General features: G+C 36.5%; 2 protein-coding genes and 1 long non-coding RNA gene across 9 annotated transcripts in view; 1 reads left to right on the forward strand and 2 right to left on the reverse strand.

Annotated features, from left to right (window-relative positions):
- LOC139137727 (zinc finger protein castor homolog 1-like) overlaps positions 1 to 1,232 on the reverse strand; it is a 33,179-nt gene extending 31,947 nt beyond the window's left edge. For 5 of the 7 annotated variants that reach the window (XM_070705985.1, XM_070705982.1, XM_070705984.1 and 2 more), the window contains exon 1: positions 942 to 1,044. The gene's annotated coding sequence lies outside the window, so the exon portion shown is untranslated. Of the gene's footprint in view, positions 1 to 941; positions 1,045 to 1,116 lie in introns of those variants that run through there. The other 2 variants (XM_070705981.1, XM_070705979.1) reach the window with 1 other exon arrangement.
- LOC139137730 (leucine-rich repeat-containing protein 23-like) lies at positions 1,232 to 10,550 on the forward strand. The gene is made up of 7 exons (XM_070705989.1): positions 1,232 to 1,464; positions 4,156 to 4,268; positions 5,111 to 5,364; positions 6,045 to 6,175; positions 6,582 to 6,795; positions 8,532 to 8,686; positions 10,060 to 10,550. The coding sequence occupies exons 1-7, from the start codon at positions 1,327 to 1,329 to the stop codon at positions 10,099 to 10,101; spliced, it is 1,047 nt and encodes a 348-aa protein (XP_070562090.1). The 5' UTR covers positions 1,232 to 1,326; the 3' UTR covers positions 10,102 to 10,550.
- A 4,908-nt stretch (positions 10,551 to 15,458) lies between these two features.
- LOC139137732 (uncharacterized) lies at positions 15,459 to 22,461 on the reverse strand. Its single transcript, XR_011553444.1, has 4 exons — positions 22,334 to 22,461; positions 21,400 to 21,434; positions 18,046 to 18,172; positions 15,459 to 17,585 (listed from the first exon to the last, which is right to left on the reverse strand). It is a non-coding gene; the product is annotated as an uncharacterized lncRNA (long non-coding RNA).
- Positions 22,462 to 23,023: the final 562 nt, after the last annotated feature.

Raw genomic sequence — 23,023 nt, forward strand, 5'->3', positions numbered from 1 at the left:
ACTGTTGCTATAGTAACCAATAGACTTTGGCATAAAAACCAGCAAAACAGAGCAAAACAGAAATATGCACACATTATTGACATGCAAAGTAGAAGCGCTGGCACTTCACCAGCACCGTTCTTTCTCAACGTGACCTAGGTCGTTCAGACTTACGACACGGCACTTTTCTGCATTTTGGGACGTTTTACGTAATTTACATGGCCAGCGCTTCAAAACGGCGAATAATCCACTAAATACCAGTGCAAATGTCTGAGACGTCATTACGTGATTAATACAACATGTATGTTGTGATAAAAATAGCTTCGTAAAAATGCCAAGCTGGTTTCATTTTCAGCGACTTCGCGTAAAGAGATTTTGAATTTTGATCACATATTGAGATGAAACTTCGTGTTAAAGTTGCAATTATCATACTAAAATTGCAACTTGGTCATAGTTTAACCAATTAAGTTATAAGAATTGCTAGGGACAGTACGTATCAAAACACCACTGTGACAAATTTTATCGTCACCAACAGATGGCCCGTACCAGTACACTGATGACCTATGTAAATTCTCCTTAACTGTGTTTAGGTCAAAAAATAGCGATTTCTAGTCCCTCACTGATTACAAACTACACACCATGAAAAGCCACTTTCCTCTGACAAGTTAATACAACCACCCATTACGACTTTTAGCACATGCGACAGCAGAGCGAACGGTCCAAATTCCAAAACGCGGCATTTTAACAGGAAACCATGAGAACATTTTTTAACATGACTGTGCTGCTATAAAGTTGGGCGGTATTTAAATTTCGGAACCATACAACGGGTCCGAAGCCTCCAAGCCCTTCAAAACTCGAAATGACCACTTTAATCACGTCAGTCTGTATCACTTTCATGCCAAGTCATCAAAATCTTAAACTAATTTAGGACAAATTAGCCGTAAAGAAAGACGAAAACTTACCCACTTGGGCCGCATTTGAATTGGCTTTCAATGAAGACTCACGAGCTGCCGAAGGCGATCGATGTTGCTCGTGCCACGACCGATTCACACGCAACAACTAGTGCGTTACACGGATTATCTATTTTCGCTATATTTCCCAAAAATTGTTAACAGATAAATATTCTTTCGAACTTACCGTAAAAGTACAAGAATCTTCGTATCATTACACACTATACTCCAAAATACCCAAAAATTTGAATTTAACTAAATACAGTCGCGCACGAGGGTAATTTCTTTTACCCATATACCTTTGCGAGTTTCCTAGACGACAACCGCCATCTTTGATTACAACAAATGTCCATTTAGTGATCATTTCTGTCGGGTGAACACGTCAACTTAAGCCAAAATGTCAGATTATTCGGACCAAGAGTACGATGAAGAACAAGAGGGAGCAGAGGAGCCAGAGCAAGACCAGGAAGGTGAAGGCGAAGGTGGAGAAGGGGAAGGAGAGGAAGGTGAAGGCGAAGAGAAAGAGGAGGAAGAGGTAATGTTTACGTCAGCGTATATCTGTCCAGTGTCACAGAATGTATAGGATTGCATCCGTTCTGTGTACGGCACCACATCGCGACCCCCCCCCCCCCCCCCCCCGCTAAGTAAACACAGTATTATGTCGTTTGATTGCGTTTTTGTCATACTCGATCAAGAAGGTAACATCTCATATATCATGGGCTAATTATCCGTTTTCGTTACATTTTTATTCGGTTATTGAACAGGTATTTTACTTATTAACGCTGAGAACTGTAATATATATCAAAATAGGGGAAATATTAAAAAAAAGTTACATTATCATGGTGTTAGGATAACATAGAAAAGTTTAAAATGTGTTCCAACTGTAGTCCAATCAAAATATTTACAAACGAGACACTGACACGATAGTTACTTTTGTCAAAGGCTGTTATATTATTATTTTTTTAATTTGTTGGCATGTTTTAAACATTTGATTTGCATGTGTTGATTTTCATTCACGTACCATCAAAAGTAGCTGCAATACTGTAGCTCGAGGTTTTGCCTGAGTGTTTGGGTCGGACGGCAAACAAAGTCCCAGGTAAAACCTGGAGCTACAGTACTGCAGCTACATCAAAAGTAGCTCCAGAGAAATTAGTTGCATCATGGAGGTAGCGGTTTCCATGGTTGCATGTGACTGTTGTATACAGACAGTTCTTTGAAATAGTTTTAAAACAACAAATCAACTATGCAGTAAAAAATTAGGTCAACCAGTGAGAGATAAAATACTTGTTAAAAAGTAGAGGATAAAAACTGCAAGTGCAACAAGTTAAAACAAATACAGAAAAATACTGACCGACCAGCGGGAAATAAAACACTTGCAAAGCGCAGAGAATAAAAAACGCAGACGTTTCGGGTATGACCCTTCGTCAGTACTAAAACTCACTAGAAAAACGTGGAAACACAAAAGATAAAAACAGCTAATTAAATAAGAGAACGGTCAAATGCATTAAAATATGTGTTCATTCCGGCTGGTGCCAGAGTTCCAAGTTTAAAAATGGTGGCCTGTTCAAGTTTATGGTGGGTAGAGTCTGTGGTGGAGATGATAGCAGACACTGCCATGTCAGACCGACCGCGGTGGAGTGGTGTATACAAATGTTTCACCACCGGGTATGCAAGTTTGTTGTCGGTCACGGTGCGAAGATGTTCAGCAAAGCAATCGCCTTGGCGACGCTTTGTTTCGCCAATATATAACATGCTGCAGCGTCTACATTTGATGCAGTAAATGATATTAGCCGACGTGCATGTAAACACGCCGGAAACCTTGACTCTACCACGTGGGCCCTGAATGGAATTGGTAGTGAAAGTATGCGGACAGGTGTTACAAACTCGACAGCCACATGATGATTTTCCAGTTGTGCAATCGCGATTCGGTAAACTGGAACATACGAGACGGTCATGATTGATGTTGGAGTCACATCGAAATGCCATAATGGGGGGTGCTTTGAAAATATGCTGTGTGTTTTGGGAGTTAGTTAAAATTAAAAACTCCCCAAAGATGATTTTGCGAATTCTATGGTTAAAAGGATGGTATGTTAACACAAGAGGTATGCGATCACATTGAGAATGGGTGGTTGACATTAACGCATCCTCGTGTGTTAGTGGTTCAACGTGCTCTTTGGCTTTGTCCACTATAGAGCGGGGATAACCCCGAGCCGAGAACCAAGTGCTTATATAATAGTGTCTAACTGCTGCTTAAAATCTTTTTGGTCAGAGCAAATGCACCGAGCGCATAGGAACTGTGAAAATGGAATGGATTCCTTGCACCGATGGGGGTGAGATGAGCTGAATAGAACATACGCATGGGAGTCTGTGGATTTATAATGAATAGAGGTAGACAGCAAGTCCCATTGATATAAACTGATATGTCAAGAAATGCAACTCAATGTGTCTGAAACAGTGGAAGTAAATTCCAGTGCAGGGTGAAAATGTGAAACAAATTCAATAAAATTGTCCAATTCAGTGCGTGAACAAGATGCTGCACCAAAGCAGTCATCAATATATCGTTTAAAGAGCTCGGGAATGTGACCGGTATATGTGTGTATTATCTGTTGTTCGATATAACCAACAAATAAACAAGCGTAAGAAGGTCCCATACGTGTACCCATGGCAACACCGCGAACTTGTGTGTAAAATTCCCTATTAAAGGTGAAGCAATTTAAAGTAAGCACTAATTCAGCTAAGCGAATTAAAACGTTTGTGGGGGGATCTCGCTGGTTGACCTAATAATTTTTTACTGTAATATTTTTCACTTGCTCCAGTTTTAGCCCTCTTTTGAGGTCGTTTGTAAATCATGACTATGCAACTTTTCCTTTTAAACGATTGGCCTTAACTCACTGGACAAACAATATTTAACAATTACCATATAATTTGTTTTTTAAAAAGCACAATATTCATGATGCAAACCTGAAATTATAGTTCTCTCATATTCATACACACATATGGATGAAATGTACCACACAGCATTCCGATGATAGATTTAAATGTCTGTCTTGGATTGCCATGAAAATCCCCAAATTGTTTGTACCATGAGTACTATCCAAGAACTCTTCAAAAGCAGGTATACAGTATACGGTATACCATCAACAAGAATTGGGCAGACAATGGTAGATTTTCGTAATATACAATGTTATGTTTCATCTCATTGCATTTGTTTGCTTCCATACTACAGAAAGAACCAGAAAACCCCTTGACTGAAGAGATCATTGGTGAAAGTCTGTCACTGCTTTGTAAAACTGGAAATGGTCTGGCTCATGCATATGTCAAATTAGATATTCATGATAAGTAAGTTATGAACTTTTTATCACAAGAATCAAATCCCTTTGTTGTGAATTATTAAAAGAAATTCCTTCTGATTAATTACGCATGCTGATGGAAAGAGTATTTTTTGGCAAAATGGTGTATTTCTTCTATACTCAGTCTGCTAGTTGTTGAATACAATAAAAGTGGTTTTAAAATCTTGCTTCCTTTAAACCATTATGTTATGACCACTTGTTAAGTCAAAAGCACTCCTTTTGGCCAGGTCATTGACAACCAGTAGTTCTTTGCCTTAAGAAATCAGCATTATGCATATTGTTTAAATGTTTTAATCTTCATCTGCAGCAGACTGCACTGGGCAGACCATGAACTATGTCCTTACATGAAAAAAGATCAAAATCTAGAAATGCTTCAGTTCTGAATAATGGCAGTCATCATGCATGGCTTCACATGGGAAAGAGTTGGAAATTGTCAAAGCAAATATTTTTATCTGACTAACCTATTATTATAATTCAATAGAGGTGTTTGCAAATGCTGTTATGTTCTTTCATCAACATGCAAAAATAAATGCTTGTTTGCAAATGTAGATCACATATTTGGAAATTATGCATGCAAGAACAGTGAAAATAAAGGCAACTGTCAATCTTCTAATGAGAACTAGAAAAGAGCTTCTAACAACTCAGACAACAATCTCCAACAACAGCCATGTGTGTAACACTGACTAAATTTGTCAGAATTTCTAACAGAAGTGTCTGTTATCCCATGCTGGCAGCTATATTTAGTAACACTCCTGCAACTGTGAATAGCTGTGTTGTAGCTACTGAGAATAAAATACAACAATTTTTTTATTTAATTTTTTCCTCTTACAGAGAATTAACCGATATTAGTATGCTGAGCTCCTTCATTCATCTGAGATACGTTGACGTTTCACAGAACAAGATCCGTGATATTTCTCCTCTCAACTCTCTGACACATCTTCTAACCCTAAAATGTGATAGAAATTTGCTGACTTCAGCAAAACTTGATGAGTTGCCATACCTGCAAACAGCAAGCTTTGCAAGTAATCAAATCACATCCACAGAAGGTGTCAATCATCCTTTGTTGGAGTCACTTGTACTTTCATGTAAGTTGACAGCTTTCACTTTGTGTTGTTCCATAAACTCTGTTGTGAAGAGTAGATGTTTTGACTAAACTTCCTGATTAGTCCATTAAGATAAGAAATTTCTCATTAAAATGCCAAATTCTTGATAAATTGTAGTTTTTACATTACATTGAACTCAAGGAATTGGATAGTTTTATTTAATAATTCAATACAAATGTTGCCTATATATGTTACAATGTCAAGTTATAGTAATACAGTATTTATTAAGGTAGTATGCGTCTCAATGAAAGACTTAAACTTTCGCTCAAACTGTCCTCATGGAATATTTCAACCATTCTCTTTCAAAATCAAGAATAAAAATTGGGGGTCAGCGTGCAAATTTTTGTACAGGGGAAACCAAATACTCAAGATTTACGGATATTCGAAATTCAAAATGGCTACCACCCCTGTGTTAACTCTATGGAGAAAAATACAATTTTTGAGTTTTGAAAAACTAAGATGGTGAAAAATTTTCTTACACCAAAAGCTTTAAAACAAACCCTCACAAGTGGTAGATATAAAAAGAACTGTAGAAGATTGAGAGTCCGAATATATGTCCCCGAGGTGCATTCAACCTTGACTAGTATTTCAGTAACATACTCTTTATTATTTACTCTTTATTACTATACGTATTTTCTGAAGTTTGATTGTGCTTTTTTCAGTCAATGAAATAGTGATGGTGAGTGGCTTAGAACCGTCCAAGTTAGGGAGGCTTCACACACTTGAATTGAGAGGAAACAAATTAGAAACAACAGATGGAATTTATCTTCCCAACTTGAAAAATTTGTTTTTGGTAAGTATCTTAATGACAGACTAGCTTGGCTTGTTTTCACTCTCAGACTGCATATGGTTGTGAAATATTAGTAGAGCACTAAAGACAGCTATGGTACCTTGCAGTCATTTGAATAGTTTAAGGCTTACTTGGTAATAATAGGTCATATACAGTAGTAACTGCCGTCAAGCCATTGTAAATTAGGAACTGGTAGTAATATATCAGTGAGTTTTCCTGAAAATGCCTGTTGAAGTTTGTAAACAATGGAAAGGCAAAACTGAAGCCACAAACAAAGTTTTATCTTCAAGATTGTGCCTTCACATATAGCAACGTAAAACTCTAATATCCCAAGGTTTATTAATGGAAAACTCAGGTCAGTGATGTCAAAATTGTGAAATGTTACACTGCGTCTCTGCTTTTCTTTCAGGGGGCTAACACAATAAAAACCCTTCAGGGTCTCGAAAGACTGGAACACTTGACAACACTTCATCTCCGAGACAACCAAATTGAGAAATTAGATGGGTTTTCAGAAAACATGAAGAATCTTCAATATGTGAACTTACGTGGCAACAATATTACTGATGTCAAAGAAACGGCAAAGTTAAAGGTGTTACCAATGTTGAGAGCTTTAGTCATTAGTGGTGAGTGTGAATAACTTTTATCACAGTTGATACTTCCACAATAACTCTACTTTAACCTTTGAACCCTGAACCCCTTATGACCTGTGACATTTTACATAGATTCACTCCCACAGAATGCAAAATATTGAATTTATTGGCAAATAGTTCAGCTTGCTCTGGAAAAATTTTGCAGCTTTATTTGTGTTACTCATTGTGTGAATACATTGTATCTAATATATTTGTTTAGATTTTTGACATTTTAAAGGAAATTCTTAACGCATAGAACTTTCATGAAATACACAAAAATGAAAACATCTTACATGTTTTAAATACTCTACAATTCTAATTTATGTGCCAATATGCCATTATTTGTCTTTATTTTGTATATATTTTACAGAGTACATGATCAGATTCACTAGTCTGACCTCATGGGCTAGTAGCAGTAGCTTTTCTGTCTGGCCTAGCAATATTTTCATCTGCAACCCAGCAGAATAGTGAATTTGGGGAAATTGATGAGGACAAAGAGAACTTCTACATCATGTACTTCCACAAAATGCATTGTCATTGCTAGATAATCCAATGCATATAAGTGAAATACTTCCACAAAATGCATTGTCATTGCTAGATAATCCAATGCATATTAGTGAAATACTTCCACAAAATGCATTGTCATCGGTAGATAATCCAATGCATATTAGTGAAATACTTCCACAAAATGCATTGTCATTGCCAGATAATCCAATGCATATAAGTGAAATACTTCCACAAAATGCATTGTCATTGCTAGATAATCCAATGCATATTAGTGAAATATTTTCAACATGTAACACTTTCTGATGCTGATTAATTTGCTTGATTGAAAGTATAATTTAAACAGAATTTACTACTGTGTGGTGTTGTGGATTCTGACAGCAGGTGAACTTTTCATAGCTACCACCCTGGCTAGGACTTTCAGTGCTTCCAGCCTAGGAATGGGACTTTCTGTGCTACCATCCGAGAGAAGGGGCTTTCAGAACTACCAGCCTAGGAAGGGGGCTTTCCGAACTACCAGCCTAGGAAAGGGGCTTTCAGAACTACCAGCCTAGGAAAGGGGCTTTCAGAACTACCAGCCTAGGAAGGGGGCTTTCAGAACTACCAGCCTATATAGGAAGGGGGCTTTTGGAACTACAAGCCTAGGGCTGGGGGCTTTCAGAGCTACCAGCCTAGGAAGGGGGCTTTCGGAACTACCAGCCTAGGAAGGGGCTTTCGGAACTACCAGCCTAGGGCTGGGGACTTTCAGAGCTACAAGCCTAGGAAGGGGGCTTTTGGAACTACCAGCCTAGGAAGGGGGCTTTCTGAACTACCAGCCAATGGCCGGGGCATTCAGAGCTACCAGCCTAGGAAGGGGGCTTTCGGAACTACCAGCCTAGGAAGGGGGCTTTCTGAACTACCAGCCAATGGCCGGGGCTTTCAGAACTACCAGCCTAGGAAGGGGGCATTCAGAGCTACCAGCCTAGGAAGGGGGCTTTCGGAACCACAAGCCCATGGCCGGGGCTTTCAGAGCTACCAGCCCAGGGCCAGGGGGATCATGGATCTGAAAAGGAATCGTTCACCCTTATTTTACCATTGTATATTGGCACTAAAGCAATCACTATTTTTAAATGTCACTTTAATCTCTCTTTTAACATTGAATGACAGATCTCATTCTGTTGTACTATAGACAATTCTACAACTTCCTATACAATCATTTTTTCCTCTGTCATTTTATTTTTGTCCAGAAAATCCTTGCAGTGATGAGGATGACTATCGCATGGAAGTACTCATCCAACTTCGTCGTCTTGAAAGACTTGATAAAGATGAGTTCAATGATGATGAAAGACAAGAAGCTGAAGATATCTATGAACAAAGGAGACTTGAAGAAGCACAACAAGAGGTCAGTCTCAAATCAAATTATTTCAAAATTGTATCTGAGTCTTAGAGTGTTTGGTCATTTGTATGTGTACGGTTCCTATCAAAAAGTAAGTTTGCCATCTGCAGAGATCAGAACTGCACTCAAAGATCTTTTGGGACCCATATGAACAGTGTACACACTGTAACCAAGGTATAATTGCAAGTGATGATAGTTAAAATTTAAATATTTTATATTGTAGCAATATTAACATGATACACTTAGATCTCATTCATGAAATACATTATTTGCAAACAATAAAGTCATACAGCATTGTTCTGATAACATCTGCCCTTTAAATGGGAAACAACTCTTGTACAAACAATGTCACACCATTCTTGAAATATCTGTGAATATTTTTCCAAATATAGGGTGACCAATGGATCACATGACTGTTTAGAATACTGTGAAACATTCTCAAAATTTTTCCTTTTGTATTTTATGATTTAGTATGACAGTGACATGTCCTCTTTTTGAATTTGTTGATTTTCATTCATTTCTAATGGATTCTGCCTATAACAGTCTGTAAACATTATTGTACACCTCTTTCTGTAACCTATAGAGTGTCATGGTACAGTATGTTTCCATGTTAGAGGAGGTAGAGTCCAATAACATTGACCTTAAGCACAATAATTTTTTGTTTTATCGGACCTTGACCTCATAGCAACTTTATGTCAACATAGAGAAAAAAGGACAAGATTTGACAACTTTTTCCTGAGAATTTAAATCAAACAATTGTACATCACACAATAAATAATGGTCAGTTCAAAAGCTGTGAATTTTTGTGACATTATGCTGCTGAACTACAATTTCAAGCATGTGCACTGTGCTGCACTGGTTGAACTTTGTTCAGCTGATGCAGTGAATGTGTTTCCAATCTGCTGGTGACCGTGCAACACAGTATTTGACAGGGCATTCTCAAAATGCTGTAATTTCAAATTTTTTTGGTAAAATTGGACTGAAAAAGGTGTATGATAATATGATTATTCATACAGGAGGTTTATGTCCACGTATATTGTCACTTCAGTATTGTCCTCAATGCTACTGTATGATGTACTCGGACATTAATCTCAATGCTTTGTGAATAACCATATTTTACTCTACACAACTCAAAAGAAGTGTTGCTATTTGATGTGTGTATACTTGGCAGAGTGCATGAACTAATAGGCAGGAACACACTAAATACTTCCTTTTGTGTATTGTTTTCTCTGTACTGTGCTTGTTCACTGTCAATAGTCTGATTATTTAGTTACTCAGTTATTCATTTGTTCATTCATATTTTTATTCATTTATTCATGTTCTGATCTATCTGTGTAGTTATTTATTTATTGATTTATTTATTTATTGAATATTTTCAGGGAGCTGAAGAAGTCATCCACTCTGATGGAGAGGAGGCATAGGTCAAAGTTCATCAGAAACGCTTCAGATTATTGTCTATCATTGCAGTGTTTGTTGCCAAGGATACAGTCATTCCCATCATCTGCAATTGTAAACAAAAACAACCATGACGATATGAACAGTATACATTGAATAATTCCCCTCCCCCTAATATTTATGACAGGTGAATAAACTTTAATCCCATCTCGGCGTTATCCGATGAGGCAACAGCTTCCTGAAGTTCCTTTGACAAAACATGAATTCATGAATTTAGCTGATAGTATTTTTTATAATATACACATGTAAAAATTTCACTGTAAATATTAAACTACTATGAACCAGTCAGAAATACTTAAGCCATTGTAATGTTGATAAGTGGCTGTACTTCTATTACTCTCAGTCTATTGAGATTTTGTCTTGCAATTTTGTTTTTTTCCCTCATGTTTTGAATTAAATAAGAGATTTTATCTCACTTCTATTTGGTGACTTTAATTATTGTACTGAAACCACTCAATGTTTTAGACCGAAGGGCTCTCTGTCTCTCCCTCTCTGCACTACCTGATCCTGTACCTCTTTCATTGATGGATCTTGCAAATCACTAGTATAACCTCTGATATGATTTGTTCCTTACATGTCAGTCACAATAGTTCAACTTCAGCCATTTGCCCTTCCAAGATTACAGTTTGAATAATGACCTGAGTGAACCCAAGACAAAGGTGCTTTTTGCTGTCACTTGGTTTTAACATCTGTAATCTTTGCAGTGTTTTGTTGTCACTCAAATCTAGCAAACACAGGCCTGAGTGTCCACTGTTTGTAGCTTATGTGTGCTACACAGGGGGATAGTGGTTGTGCTGCCCTGCAATACAGGGACTGTGGTAAAGTCAGACAAACAAGTAGCCCGAATAGGTCCAAGCATGTAACTTACTGGCTTTGAATTGCATGCCTTGTGAACTATACCCAACTATCTATCACTCTGATTCTGCAGTACTTCTTTGGCCAATGGCCCAGGCTGTAAAAATTGTATCCCCTAAACCATGCACCAGCTTCTGTCCTGTTGAGTGTTTAGCATAATAAGGGCTGCATGGTCCTACACAGCCAGGAGGACAGAAGCCACCGGCGCACAGCCCAGAGGGTAACAATTATTGCAGCTGAGGCCAACATGCACAGTGTGTTGCCAAAATGATTCACCGGTAGAGTTGACTCTTTACAGCCCTCTCTGTCTCAGAGCCCTGTAAAGATTAAGAACCTCAGATTCCAGAGCTTTGAATTTTGTTTGATCTTACATCTTGCACCAAAAATTGCCTGCATAATAAAGTAAACTGATTCAAATAGGTGAAAATGTTGCTAAAATAATTTGCACGGCAAATGTGACATACATACATACACTGCAAGTCCACAGCACAGGCCTACATACCTGACGCTCTGCAGGCTGTGGTAAGAAAATTGCTATGTCAAATTTCTAAGCAATCAGACAGGCAATTTCAGAGTAGATTTTTGACCAAAAAAAAGAAAGCAAAAAATTACCGGAAAATACATATATGCAAAGGTCACCACAATTTGAATTAAATCAACTAAGTTTACCCCTTGGAACATGCATAACAAGTTTTAAAGAAATCAGACAAGTGATTTCAGAAACGATGATTTATTTGACCAAAAATGAGAAAAATTGCCCAAATTACAAATTCCATCACAATTTGAAAAATCTGACTAACTTCACCTGAAAAAATCATGCATACAAAGTTTCAAAGCAATGTGATGAGCAGTTTCAGAGAAGAAGACTTTTTTGACAAAGTTGGAATAACTGCCCGAAAATACAAATATGAAAATTTCACTACAATATGAAGACACTCAACTAAGATTACCCCCTGGAACATACATGCAGGCGATAAAAGTCTGACTGCAAACTATGTCACTATGTCTGAAATAATTAACGCACCATGTTTTTAAGGGCCCATTTGTCGAGTTATGAACGTGGAATTGGACTCAGAGTTCAGATTAAAATGTCTGTACAATTTTTCTAATAAATATCATACAAAACATTTTATGTTTTCATCAAATGTGTTTATTTTATCAAAGGTGTGTAGTTCTCAAAAGTTAAACTTTTGAGGGTTGAAACCTTGGCAGTTTCAGCCAGAATCCGAGATTCCGAATCTTCAGAGGCTCTGAGCTCAAAGGGCTCTGAGAAGTCAACTCAGCCACAAGTTACGTCATTCATATAAACCAACATGATGATCAAAATTCAAACTACTGCCTGAAGTTAGACCCTATAATTAATCCTACGGAAAACATGAAAAAATGATGCACCTGTGTTATGTAATCTGAACTCCCCCTTGATGTTTGACCAGGTGATAACCTTGTGACTTTTAAGACAAAACTTAAGACCCATCTTTAAAAAGAGGCATACAATGTCTGGGTTTCGTTTTTGAAATTTTGACTATGTGTATCAATATATGAATATATTTTTATGGGTATTTTCCTGTGATTTTTTAATGCTGTAAAAGAACCAATGAACTTGTAAGGAGATTGGCACTCAATCTATAAATACTTGTATTATTATTATTGTTATTATTATTATTTATTTGTTGTGATCTGATATAGTTGATCAACCATACTCCCTAAAACATGCTGGAATACTCATATATATAATTTATATTCCACCTTTTGTTTTACCTTTGTCGCATGAGGAGTGGGGATGAGGATGTAACCCCGTTTTCAAACTTTTGAATTGGGGTCACCCTGTTTTTGAAATTTGTAATAAGGGTTTAGCCACTTTTTGACGCCGGCAAAAATATCCACCACTCCCTTCCCTCTAGGGCAAAGAAACTGACCAGTCCCTTGCAGAAAGATGTTAATTTCCAAACAGAAGCTGCATTCCAAATTACTATACCCAGAATTTTAAACCTTGTGTCACAAAAACTTTCAATCACTTCCGTACTACATACATAAACTGAGGCTGCATTTGGAGAAAGACTATCGATTTTACCGACAAGCTGCCATGTTGAAAAAGCTGTACAAGTAAAATAGATTTTTGTTTTTTGAAATACTAATCTTTTCACCATTGAAAATACTGTCAAAACACTTTTGTGAACATTGTGTATACAGGATTCAGGTATTGAACCTGATGTGAACAAAACATGCTCTGGTGTTCAGAGAGAGGAAACCACTTTTTAGTCTCTGCCTTGTTGCACTCACGTGTTGTAAAAGACATCCTTAAACCAACATTGAACAAGCAACCTATTGGCCGATACAGATACAGATCTGCTGTGTTATATACTGACTATTTCTGAGAAATATATTGATGAAGAAGGTGGAAATCTTTGATAGCTAGCTTATTGCACTATGGCCTGACCAATAATTTTAAAAATAGCTGCAAAAATATACATTTGAAGATTTCATGATAATTTGAATATACCATTATTAAGATCATTCTTAGAAACTTGTCTACCAAATATCAAAGCTAGCAGACAAGTTGTGTTTGAGTAACAAAGCTTTTGACCAAAAATGGTAAAAATCGCCCCAAAATACAAAATTGCAGATTTAATTATAATTTCAATACATCACATTAAGATAATTACTGGGAACCTGTATACCAAATTTCAAAGCTATTTGACAAGCGGTTTTTGAGAGAAAAAAAAATTGACCAAAAATGTAAAAATTGGCCTAAAAATACACAATTGCAGATTTCACCATATTTTGAATGTATCACATCGAACATGTCTACCAAATATCAAAGCTATTAGACAAATAGATTTTGAGAAATTTTTTGACCCCAAATGGCAAAAAATGTCCCCAAAATACAAAATTGTAATTTATCACAATTTGAATATATCATATTTTGATCATCCCTATGAACCTGCATACCAAATATCAAAGCTATCAGACAAGCAGTTTTGGTGAAATAAATTTTTGACCAAATGACAAGAATTGCCTTACAAATACAAACTTGCATATTTCTTCACAATTTTTAAGAAATCTTAAATAGGTCAACCCTGGGGACCTGTATACCAAATATTAAAGGTTTCTGAACAGCCATTATGGAAATTTTTACCGATAGCAAAATTAACTTCAAAAATACAAATTTCCATATTTCATCACAATTTGAATAAATCTGATTAGGGTCATCCCTTGGGGCTTGTAATCCAAATATGAGAGGAATCAGACAGGCTATTTTGAAGAAGAAGCTTGAATGTAAAAAGTTGACAAATGCTGAACACCGGACGACACTACACGTCCACCTATTAGTTATAAGCTTGTGTCGCTGACAAAGCTAAAAAGTGGTGCGTGTGTTTGAATGATGGTAAAGGATTGAAATATCTATGTTTCAGAATACACACCTGCACCAAATATCTTAGTTCAACTTTAAAGTTGAGCCAAAGTGCTCTTGTAAATGTTGTAATGGCAGAGAGAGACTATGTTGCTTCATGAATCTATCGGCTACAACTCCAAATTCACACAGTTGTAATATAGATCCCGAAAAATAGTCTATAGTTACAGCCGTAGTATTATACAGTAATGAGCAATTACAATACTGCCGCAGCAGTCTCTTTGAACAGTATTTAAAGTCAGTATCAAATTTTCATCAACAATATTTATAATCATAAATTTATCAGTAAGAGGTTCTATGCGTAGCTTTGGCATAAATACCGATCAGCATTCAGGATTCCAGTGCAGTTGTGTACTTTCATGAACATACAATAACAAAAGAAATCTTACATTTTTAACAACACTATTCATATCATAAATTTATTAATTTTGTAAAACTTTCATGACTAAAAATGTTTTATGACCCCGTGTGAAACGTGCACATAACCATAAATGTGTGTCTATTTTGAAATGTTGTCTTATTTCCCGGACTGTTTCTTTCAATTTTTATCAACAGCTATGGCCTCCAAAAGTCGAGATCTCCTTGCTCTCTATGGTAATACAATGTCTTCCTCATGAACCTTACAGAGTGGCAGTCTACACTAGTTGTTCATTACTTATTACATCAACGTTCATCAAAAAGCAAGACTTTTGTATCCTAGCGGATAGTCTTTCTATGGGAATTTTTCACCTCCTTTTATTCATAAAATCTGACACCTGAATGGATTAAACTTTAAGGTCTCTAGCGATGGTGTTTTTGGCTAAATCCTTGACCACAGTCTTGGCATTCATATTGTCTCATATTTGAGTGATAATTCTTTTTCTTGAGACTACCCTTGAGTTTGAATATCTAATTACCGTGCACACTCTTCGCGTTCATACAGCCTGACACCCGAATGACTCACACTATCTTTATGGACCTTTTGTGTAAATATTTTTCCCTCAGGTTTTGCATTCAGTGATCTGACATTCAACTATTGTTATGAAACAAAAAAGGCATGTAGTCAGTGATTTTCTTGTAAAACAAATTTATTAAAACTAATAAATAAAACTAGGAGATTAAGTTCTAAATTAAAAAGAAGTTAAACACTGTAAAGATGATAGTACTCAACTATTATAGATAATTGTACTAACGGATCCGGGACGATACAGGAAACTCCTCTGAAACTATCTCCGAGTGATTCAGTCAATTTTACAGAATCTCCATTGTGTCCCATATCTGAGGGAATTAAGTTACACATTTTGTATTGGAAGGCTCATAATCCCTCTTGGACGGACATTTCATTTGAAATACATTTGATGAATCTTGCTCAATGACAATTAACATCGTCAACTTGAAAACAAGAAGATTGACTAAAAAACAGTGTTTAACATGTCGTAAAAGTTTTTGAGCATTCGGTAAGGAATACCGTGGCTAATTTCTGACAGCTACCAGAATAAAAAATACGCGATGTATATGCACACTAGACAAAACTCATTAGATTTGACATCGATCCTAACTACCCCTTCCCAAAAACGACAGTTTGGATGTTTGAAAACCCCAGGACGAAATTGTGATTTGAAATTTCCCAAAACACGCTTCATTGGTTGCAAAGCACACTGGAACCACGAAAGAGTTGTTGAACAACAAAGCTTTCAAAACGAAATCTTAACAGTGAGTATCACGCTTACACATTGTTTCCCCACGTAACCATAGTAAACACTGCGAGAGTTTGTCTATCACAGCTAAACAGCTAAAGTCCTCCCCTAACCGAAATAAGTTTAGTTTCCATCATCCTGTTTTAGTTATTCGTGACTCATAACGCAAGTTGACATCTCATCATGTGATGTTATTATACTTTTCGTTCACGTATCTCACAAAGTCAAGCATTAGCGTATATATTCAATGAAAGATAAATTGTCTTGGTTACAAATCGCTCTCACCAGCCTGTAAAGTTGTTCGCAGTGAAAAATAGGAGCCCAAACATGAGCTTGGGCCCCTAATTATACAACATCTAAGTTGAGATGCCATGTGTTCAAATAGATAACAACGTCATTTTAGTCAGAACCAATTGTAATGCTCCATGTCAACCCGTTTGACATTTGCTCAGAGGGAGGAAGTCATACTTTAGTGGTACACCCGTTTATAGATAATATTCGCTTGAATAATAAAGTTTATTGGACAAGATATCGAGTAGATCACTCCCGCAAAAAAAAAAAACCATACACTCAGCTTTCGCCGCGCCATTCCACCATCGTATTTTCACAGCACAGAAAAAAATGAAATGTACGTCTCTTTTATCCCATATTGGCACATAAACATTGAAAAGTCCATATACCTGCCATTGCTCTTTAGTCTCGTACTAATGCGATATTAACAAATGTCTTGTCAGTTATGACATTAGAGAAGCGAATTTAAAATAATTATGATTCAAAGCTTTTCATATATCGTAAATTTCCCTGTTGTATTTTTTGTTTGTTTTAAACACTTCATGAATCATGAAATATTAATAATGAAGTAATATTGATAAATAAAGGTGTTCTCATATTATCTACCACAACCGTAACTTTTGATAACATTTTCATTTTTTGTTCTGGAGAATAAGTATATGTTCTCTTTCTAACCTCTTCCGTAAAAATGTAAAATATTATGTTAGCCTAGCTTACTTCCAGAGCACTGTGTGTAGTTTGCCATGTTATTGTGGACAAATTTTTTGTCAAGACTCACATTTACTCGTCAAGATAACATTGAGACGTAAACAGGCATAGTTAAAAGTTAAACTCTAAAGCATCTTGACATTATTTCCGTAGTCGAACAAAACGCTGTATTCTACAAAAAGAACAAACTTATAGCAGATAATTACATTAAAAATTATAATGAAATTGTACTGTACGCTTAACGAACACTCAGAAAATTTCAAGCTGTCGGGGGCTGCACTTGAACAGATGCAATAATGTTGATGTTCCCACCACGGGCTTTGAACTCTACCACAGCAAACACAAACGTTGGGATTTTCAGAAGGCAGTTGACGAGCGCCACCACGAAGCTCCAGATGAACTCTGTACAAACGTGCAGAAATGTAACACAGGTGAAACCGTGTCTGCTTGTGTATATACCGATGAAGACAAGATCCATAACGAATCCAACTAGCAGAGCCAGTAAAAACTGTGTAGAGAAAAACAAAAAAGCACGTTAAAAGAAACGGAATAGATAGACATGACTAAAATTGTAAGCTATCGTCATTGAGAATCGCTGAGTATACATCTGAGCATGACTGTAAGTAGCTGAAATTATATTGAAATAATAAGACAATTGGTCTACTTCAAATAGCCGATAAACTTTAACTGTTTAATGTCAACAGATCCATTTTTGTGAGACTTAGGCAATGATTATCAGAAACGTTTGCAAGTTCAGCGATTCCAAATACAGCGTAATAGTAAGTCAGTGATCGAAACTACATAGCTCTGCAATATTCAAAAGCAATTTGGACTGCAAAAAGACAGTGCTTATTAAACCAAAACGTTATCACAAATCGAATGTTAAAAATAGCAGACCGACCAAAAGTCGAAATTTATTGACGATGAATTGTGTACAATACATACAAGACTCAAAAACTATTCCTTACCATTAAACAGTTTTCCTTGATGTTTTTCTGTCCAATCATCCAACATCCAAGACAGATTATGGAATAATTCATGAAAGCATATGAAGGAGTTATCCATGATGTGAGTGGTCCATACGCTTGGAAACCACTGGGGGGGGGGGAGAGAGAGAGAGAGAGAGAGAGAGAGAGAGAGAGAGAGAGAGAGAGAGAGAGAGAGAGAGAGAGAGAGAGAGAGAGAGAGAGAGAGAGAGTCAGAAGGCATATTCGTCACCAATACTGCTGTTTCTCATATATATATATATATATATATATATATATATATATATATATATATATATATATATATATATATATATATATATATAATTTTATGTATATATAACATGTGTGTGTGTGTTATCCAAGTCATCAAGTCATTTTAATCCATCGCTATGGTTTAGTGACTGATCGTAAATTTTGCCAATGAAGTTGAATGTGCCATGTGCAGTGTATATCGCACGTTTCGTAGTTGTACTGAGGAAAAACTATGGCCAAGGGATGGATCGTCAGTCATAAATTGACAAACACATGCATTGCTCATGTTAATTATCAGTCACGGATCTGCCGACATCGACAGGCTTTGTAAATTAAACTTATTCCCTCTTTGATTATTTTTTTCTTCAAACTTGATAAACAAACAGACAAACAAATAAACAAATAAATGAAGAAATAAATAAATAAATAAACTAACATACATACTGTGCCCTTGTTATGGTGTCATAAAAATGAGTTGTGTAAAACAGTCGGACCATGTTTTCGTCGAATTGCAATTGAACATTTTGTAGATTATTTTTTATTACTAGAGGTAGTGATTAGATGCTGATATACTTCTCACATAGCACTACTTTACAAGTATTTTTTGCGGGGGTGTCAAAATATATACTCGTCATTATAAAATTAATTTTATATACATTTATTTACGTTTAGGCCCTATGACATTGCTTTTTTATTTCAAATGGTAACGCTTAATTACAATGTTATGTTTACGCACAAAGTAGGAATCGTTTCATTGAATGCAAAGGAATTAGTTAAATTATAGTTTCGGTGTCGTTGGTGAATATATGGCTGGTCGCAAGCTTCAATATTTCTCATAAACACAGTTGCGAATGCAGACCTAAAACTGGCCAGTGAACGGACAGTGGGGGCGCTACACAGCAGCGGCATTTGGACGTGAGGAGACGAACTCAACAACAGAGACAGATGGGGCCATCAACAGGTCATACACACATGCTTCGGCGAGTGCAATTATTCATGAGACGCGCTAGAGAGACTTTCAGGTGTTTGAGGACTCTCTTGAATGAAAAGGGCAGCTGCAGTATTTGTTATACGGGCCAGCAAAAGCTGACCTTGCTTCAATGACTTCAATAGGAAACAGCATCTAGGCGTCATAGAGCTCCAGAAACGACATTCTATTTACACCAGTACTGTGTCAAAATATTTACCCGTTTCCATCGAAACGACATCCATGACCCTTGTTAAATGACGTGGCGAGTCTAGTGATTGCGTTTAGGTCAGTGAACCGTTCTTTAAGCCTGTGAAACGAACATCACTCTTTGAAATTACATTTTTCACTATTTTTAAGATCAGCACTTCACTTTTAAATATCACATTCAAAGTTTGTAATACAAGCATATATTATTTTCCTTTGAACAATGCTAACGATAAGAAGTGTTATCGACCGTATTTTTTTTACAAAATGCCCTTAAAATATTCTACCAAGCAGTGATTGATTGCTTATTGCCTGGACAACAATGCATAACGGTTTGACGGCTAGATTTCCTATTAAACCTTTTGAAATGAACAAAAAGACATGCTCATTGCATTCACACAGGCAAATTGATTCTTCATTTCGCCATTCACTGATACCTCAGATGAACTCTTTGCTTGGATTAAATTTCGTAAAGTTAAGGGGTACATGCCATGTAACGTTGGCATAATTTGAGCGAAGTTAATTATTATTCAAATTTGCAATTAATATTCATCAATAGTCCGCTATGGTATTGCGTGGCTGCCGGATGTCATTGCAATAATGACACAATGGAGTTTATAACCTTCAGCGTAATCAAAAGGCAATATTTAATGAGCATGCTACAGTATTTGATGAAATATCGACCTTTATCTTGATTTAAGGAACAGTAACTGTAACTTTTGAAAACATTTTAATCAATTTTTTCATAAGACAAGAAAAATTTTTTGCCCCTCTCCCTAAAGTAAATTGAAATACCTGTTATCAACGTCGCCAACACAATGTTTTATGTAAAACATATCATGTGTTGTCAACTAGGGAATTGCAGGCTGGACTAATATTCAGTTGTCAAACGGCAGCAGCAGCAGTAGCAGCAACAACAATAACAACAACAACAACAACAACAACGACAACAACGACGACGACAACAACAACAACAACAACAGCAACAACAATAATAAGGCGGTATTCAATTCGACAGGTTGTTCACTATAGCATTTGAACATTACTTTCGGAAGAAGAACAAAAAAATGACATTTTGCTGACAGAACGAAAATGTTTGATAAAGAATCAACATGTCCATTCACTGTGGTACTTCGAGAAGGACGCTAATCGTATTTAGCGCTGTGGACTGTTAACATTCCCATTTTGCCGGAGGAGGCAGTAACTTTGCAGTGTTTAAGGGCCCGTAGCTTTAACTGTTGATGATTTTTTATTTTTATTTTTTTGTTTTGTTTTTAATGTCAACACAGCTTATCGTTCTATTCCCAAAAGCAAGTTGCGATACACCGTATTCAGCTTGTGCCTGTAAATGTGTAGACTGCATTATATGTATTGTTGACGAGTGAATTTTCGTCTGGACAAGAATTCAAAAGCAAAGAATAGCTGCAGTGCATTTTACTCATATAGATGTTTGATGGTGTTTCAACATGCTTGAGGGAGTAGAACTTGAACTTTAAATTGATATGCTGAAACAAAATTGTGAAAATCATCAAAAGTTATAGCTTCTGGTCATTTAATAAAGTGTCCGTGTGAATAGAGGAATAAGATAATATGCGTATTGTATCAACTTCGTTGAGAATTAAAAAAAGAAAATTGATTATGAAGATGACTACGATTGTAATAGTAACGATGATGATGATGATGATGATGATGATGATGATGATGATGATAGTAACGGTGATGATGATGATGATGATGATGATGATGATGATGATGATATGATGATGATAGTAACGATGATGATGATGATGATGATGATGATGATGATGATGATGATGATTTCTAGAAAGCTCCAGTCCACAGCATCCCTCTTCAAAGGATCCATAGATATACTGTGTCAGATGAGTGATAGCTAACCAAATTCTTACCATGCAGTCAGGAAAATATGGCCAAAGATGAACGGCTGTAGAAAATAAACAAAGATGGAAAAAAACTTCAGAAATGAATTTTTGTTCCACAGGGATCTTTACAGTCGAGAGGCAAGTGTGAACATAATTTCGTATGGTATTCTTGTAATTTGTGGTGAAATTCTGATCAAAGTTTTGAAACTTATATAGAAGACATAGGGACAAACGATATTTCATAATATTACCAGACGAAGCAATCTCTGTGAAAGACTCCTACTAAATACGACGAGCAGACGATAACAGTAACGTGACTTTTCAAGCGTTTGGTGATTTTTTTGAGGTCAATCAATCAGCTGTTTTCCAAGGCTTAGACACCACCCGACTGGAACGATACAATCCTTCAAATAATTCCTATAGGGCCTAAACAGCCCATGGTCTCTTAGTTGTATATATAAAATGCTTGGAGCGCTATATAATATTCATTTGCTCAAAGTGTATCAATTGGTATACCATTTTCGATAATGACTGATATTATCATCGGAATATATTCGTATAGAATCGTGAGTGTTTGCCATACGGCCAAATGGACGAATAACATATAACAGCGGAGTGCTACAGCTTCTGTTTATCTGCATAAATTATTATACGATTCCAGGAACGACGAAACAACATCATGACGTTCGCCATTTTGAACAGTGCAAGAATTTCGCCGTTTACGTGCTAAATGTTATACTATCAGGTGGATAAATATCGTAGAATGGATCCTTTTATCTTTAAACTTGACTGGTTGATGATCATTATGACTAAAACATTCTGCATTTTCTGGGATACCAATCACGTGCTGATCTATCAAATTCATGGAACACACGAGGAGAAAGAATGCTGATGTCAGTGCAGAGATGAACTCAATATCAGATTTCCATACAACCATGACAATCTTAAGGAACTCGCTTACCCAAAGTGGAATCTGTGTTAAAACACCCGGCATCCTGGCGCACCACTAGCGTTTTCTACCAAAGTTCATAACCGCTACGACACAGAAAGCATGAACCGCTGTTTCTATGGCGACATTGTTACTAAGGCAACAGTATAAAGGCACCAATCGTGGCAAGCGTTTCATTGTTAGTTTCACCTCACTCTATTGTTAATAGTTATTGTTTCGACGAGCAGGTTACTACACACAGCTACCGTCTACATACTAAACTAGTTAGACTAAGTGTGAATCACATCGTAAATTAATTAATACTGAAATGAAATAATACTTCGGGTTTTGTACATATAGAAGAGTTTATATAACAATCAATTATTATGTTAATTTATTTTGCGTGTCAAGGAGAGCTATTTGGACGTTCGTCCTAGACATATTAAGTTAACTGTCTTACCTTAAACACTGTAGGCCTACTTCAGTATCTATTTCACTGTTGCAATATGTATGAATATATGAATCTTGGGTTACAAATGGAATTTTGCAAGTTGACGGCTGCGCTCTCTTTTTATCTCTCCATATTTCCCATTAGTTTCAGTTATTTACCGTAGTTTACACTTAATTGCAATCTCTCTCTCTCTCTCTCTCTCTCTCTCTCTCTCTCTCTCTCTCTCTCTCTCTCTCTCTCTCTCTCTCTCAACCTTCGATGTATATTTCACT

The sequence above is a fragment of the Ptychodera flava genome, chromosome 7 (assembly GCF_041260155.1).
Source record: "Ptychodera flava strain L36383 chromosome 7, AS_Pfla_20210202, whole genome shotgun sequence".
Taxonomy (NCBI): domain Eukaryota; kingdom Metazoa; phylum Hemichordata; class Enteropneusta; family Ptychoderidae; genus Ptychodera; species Ptychodera flava.

What these genes read in the sequence shown, in the direction of transcription:
- LOC139137730 (XM_070705989.1), top strand. Translation starts at nt 1,327, where the DNA reads ATGTCAGATTATTCGGACCAAGAGTACGATGAAGAACAAGAGGGAGCA. An exon ending in AAGAGAAAGAGGAGGAAGAG is followed by an intron (nt 1,465 to 4,155) that starts GTAATGTTTACG and finishes TCCATACTACAG; the next exon opens with AAAGAACCAGAAAACCCCTT. An exon ending in ACTTGAAAAATTTGTTTTTG is followed by an intron (nt 6,176 to 6,581) that starts GTAAGTATCTTA and finishes CTTTTCTTTCAG; the next exon opens with GGGGCTAACACAATAAAAAC.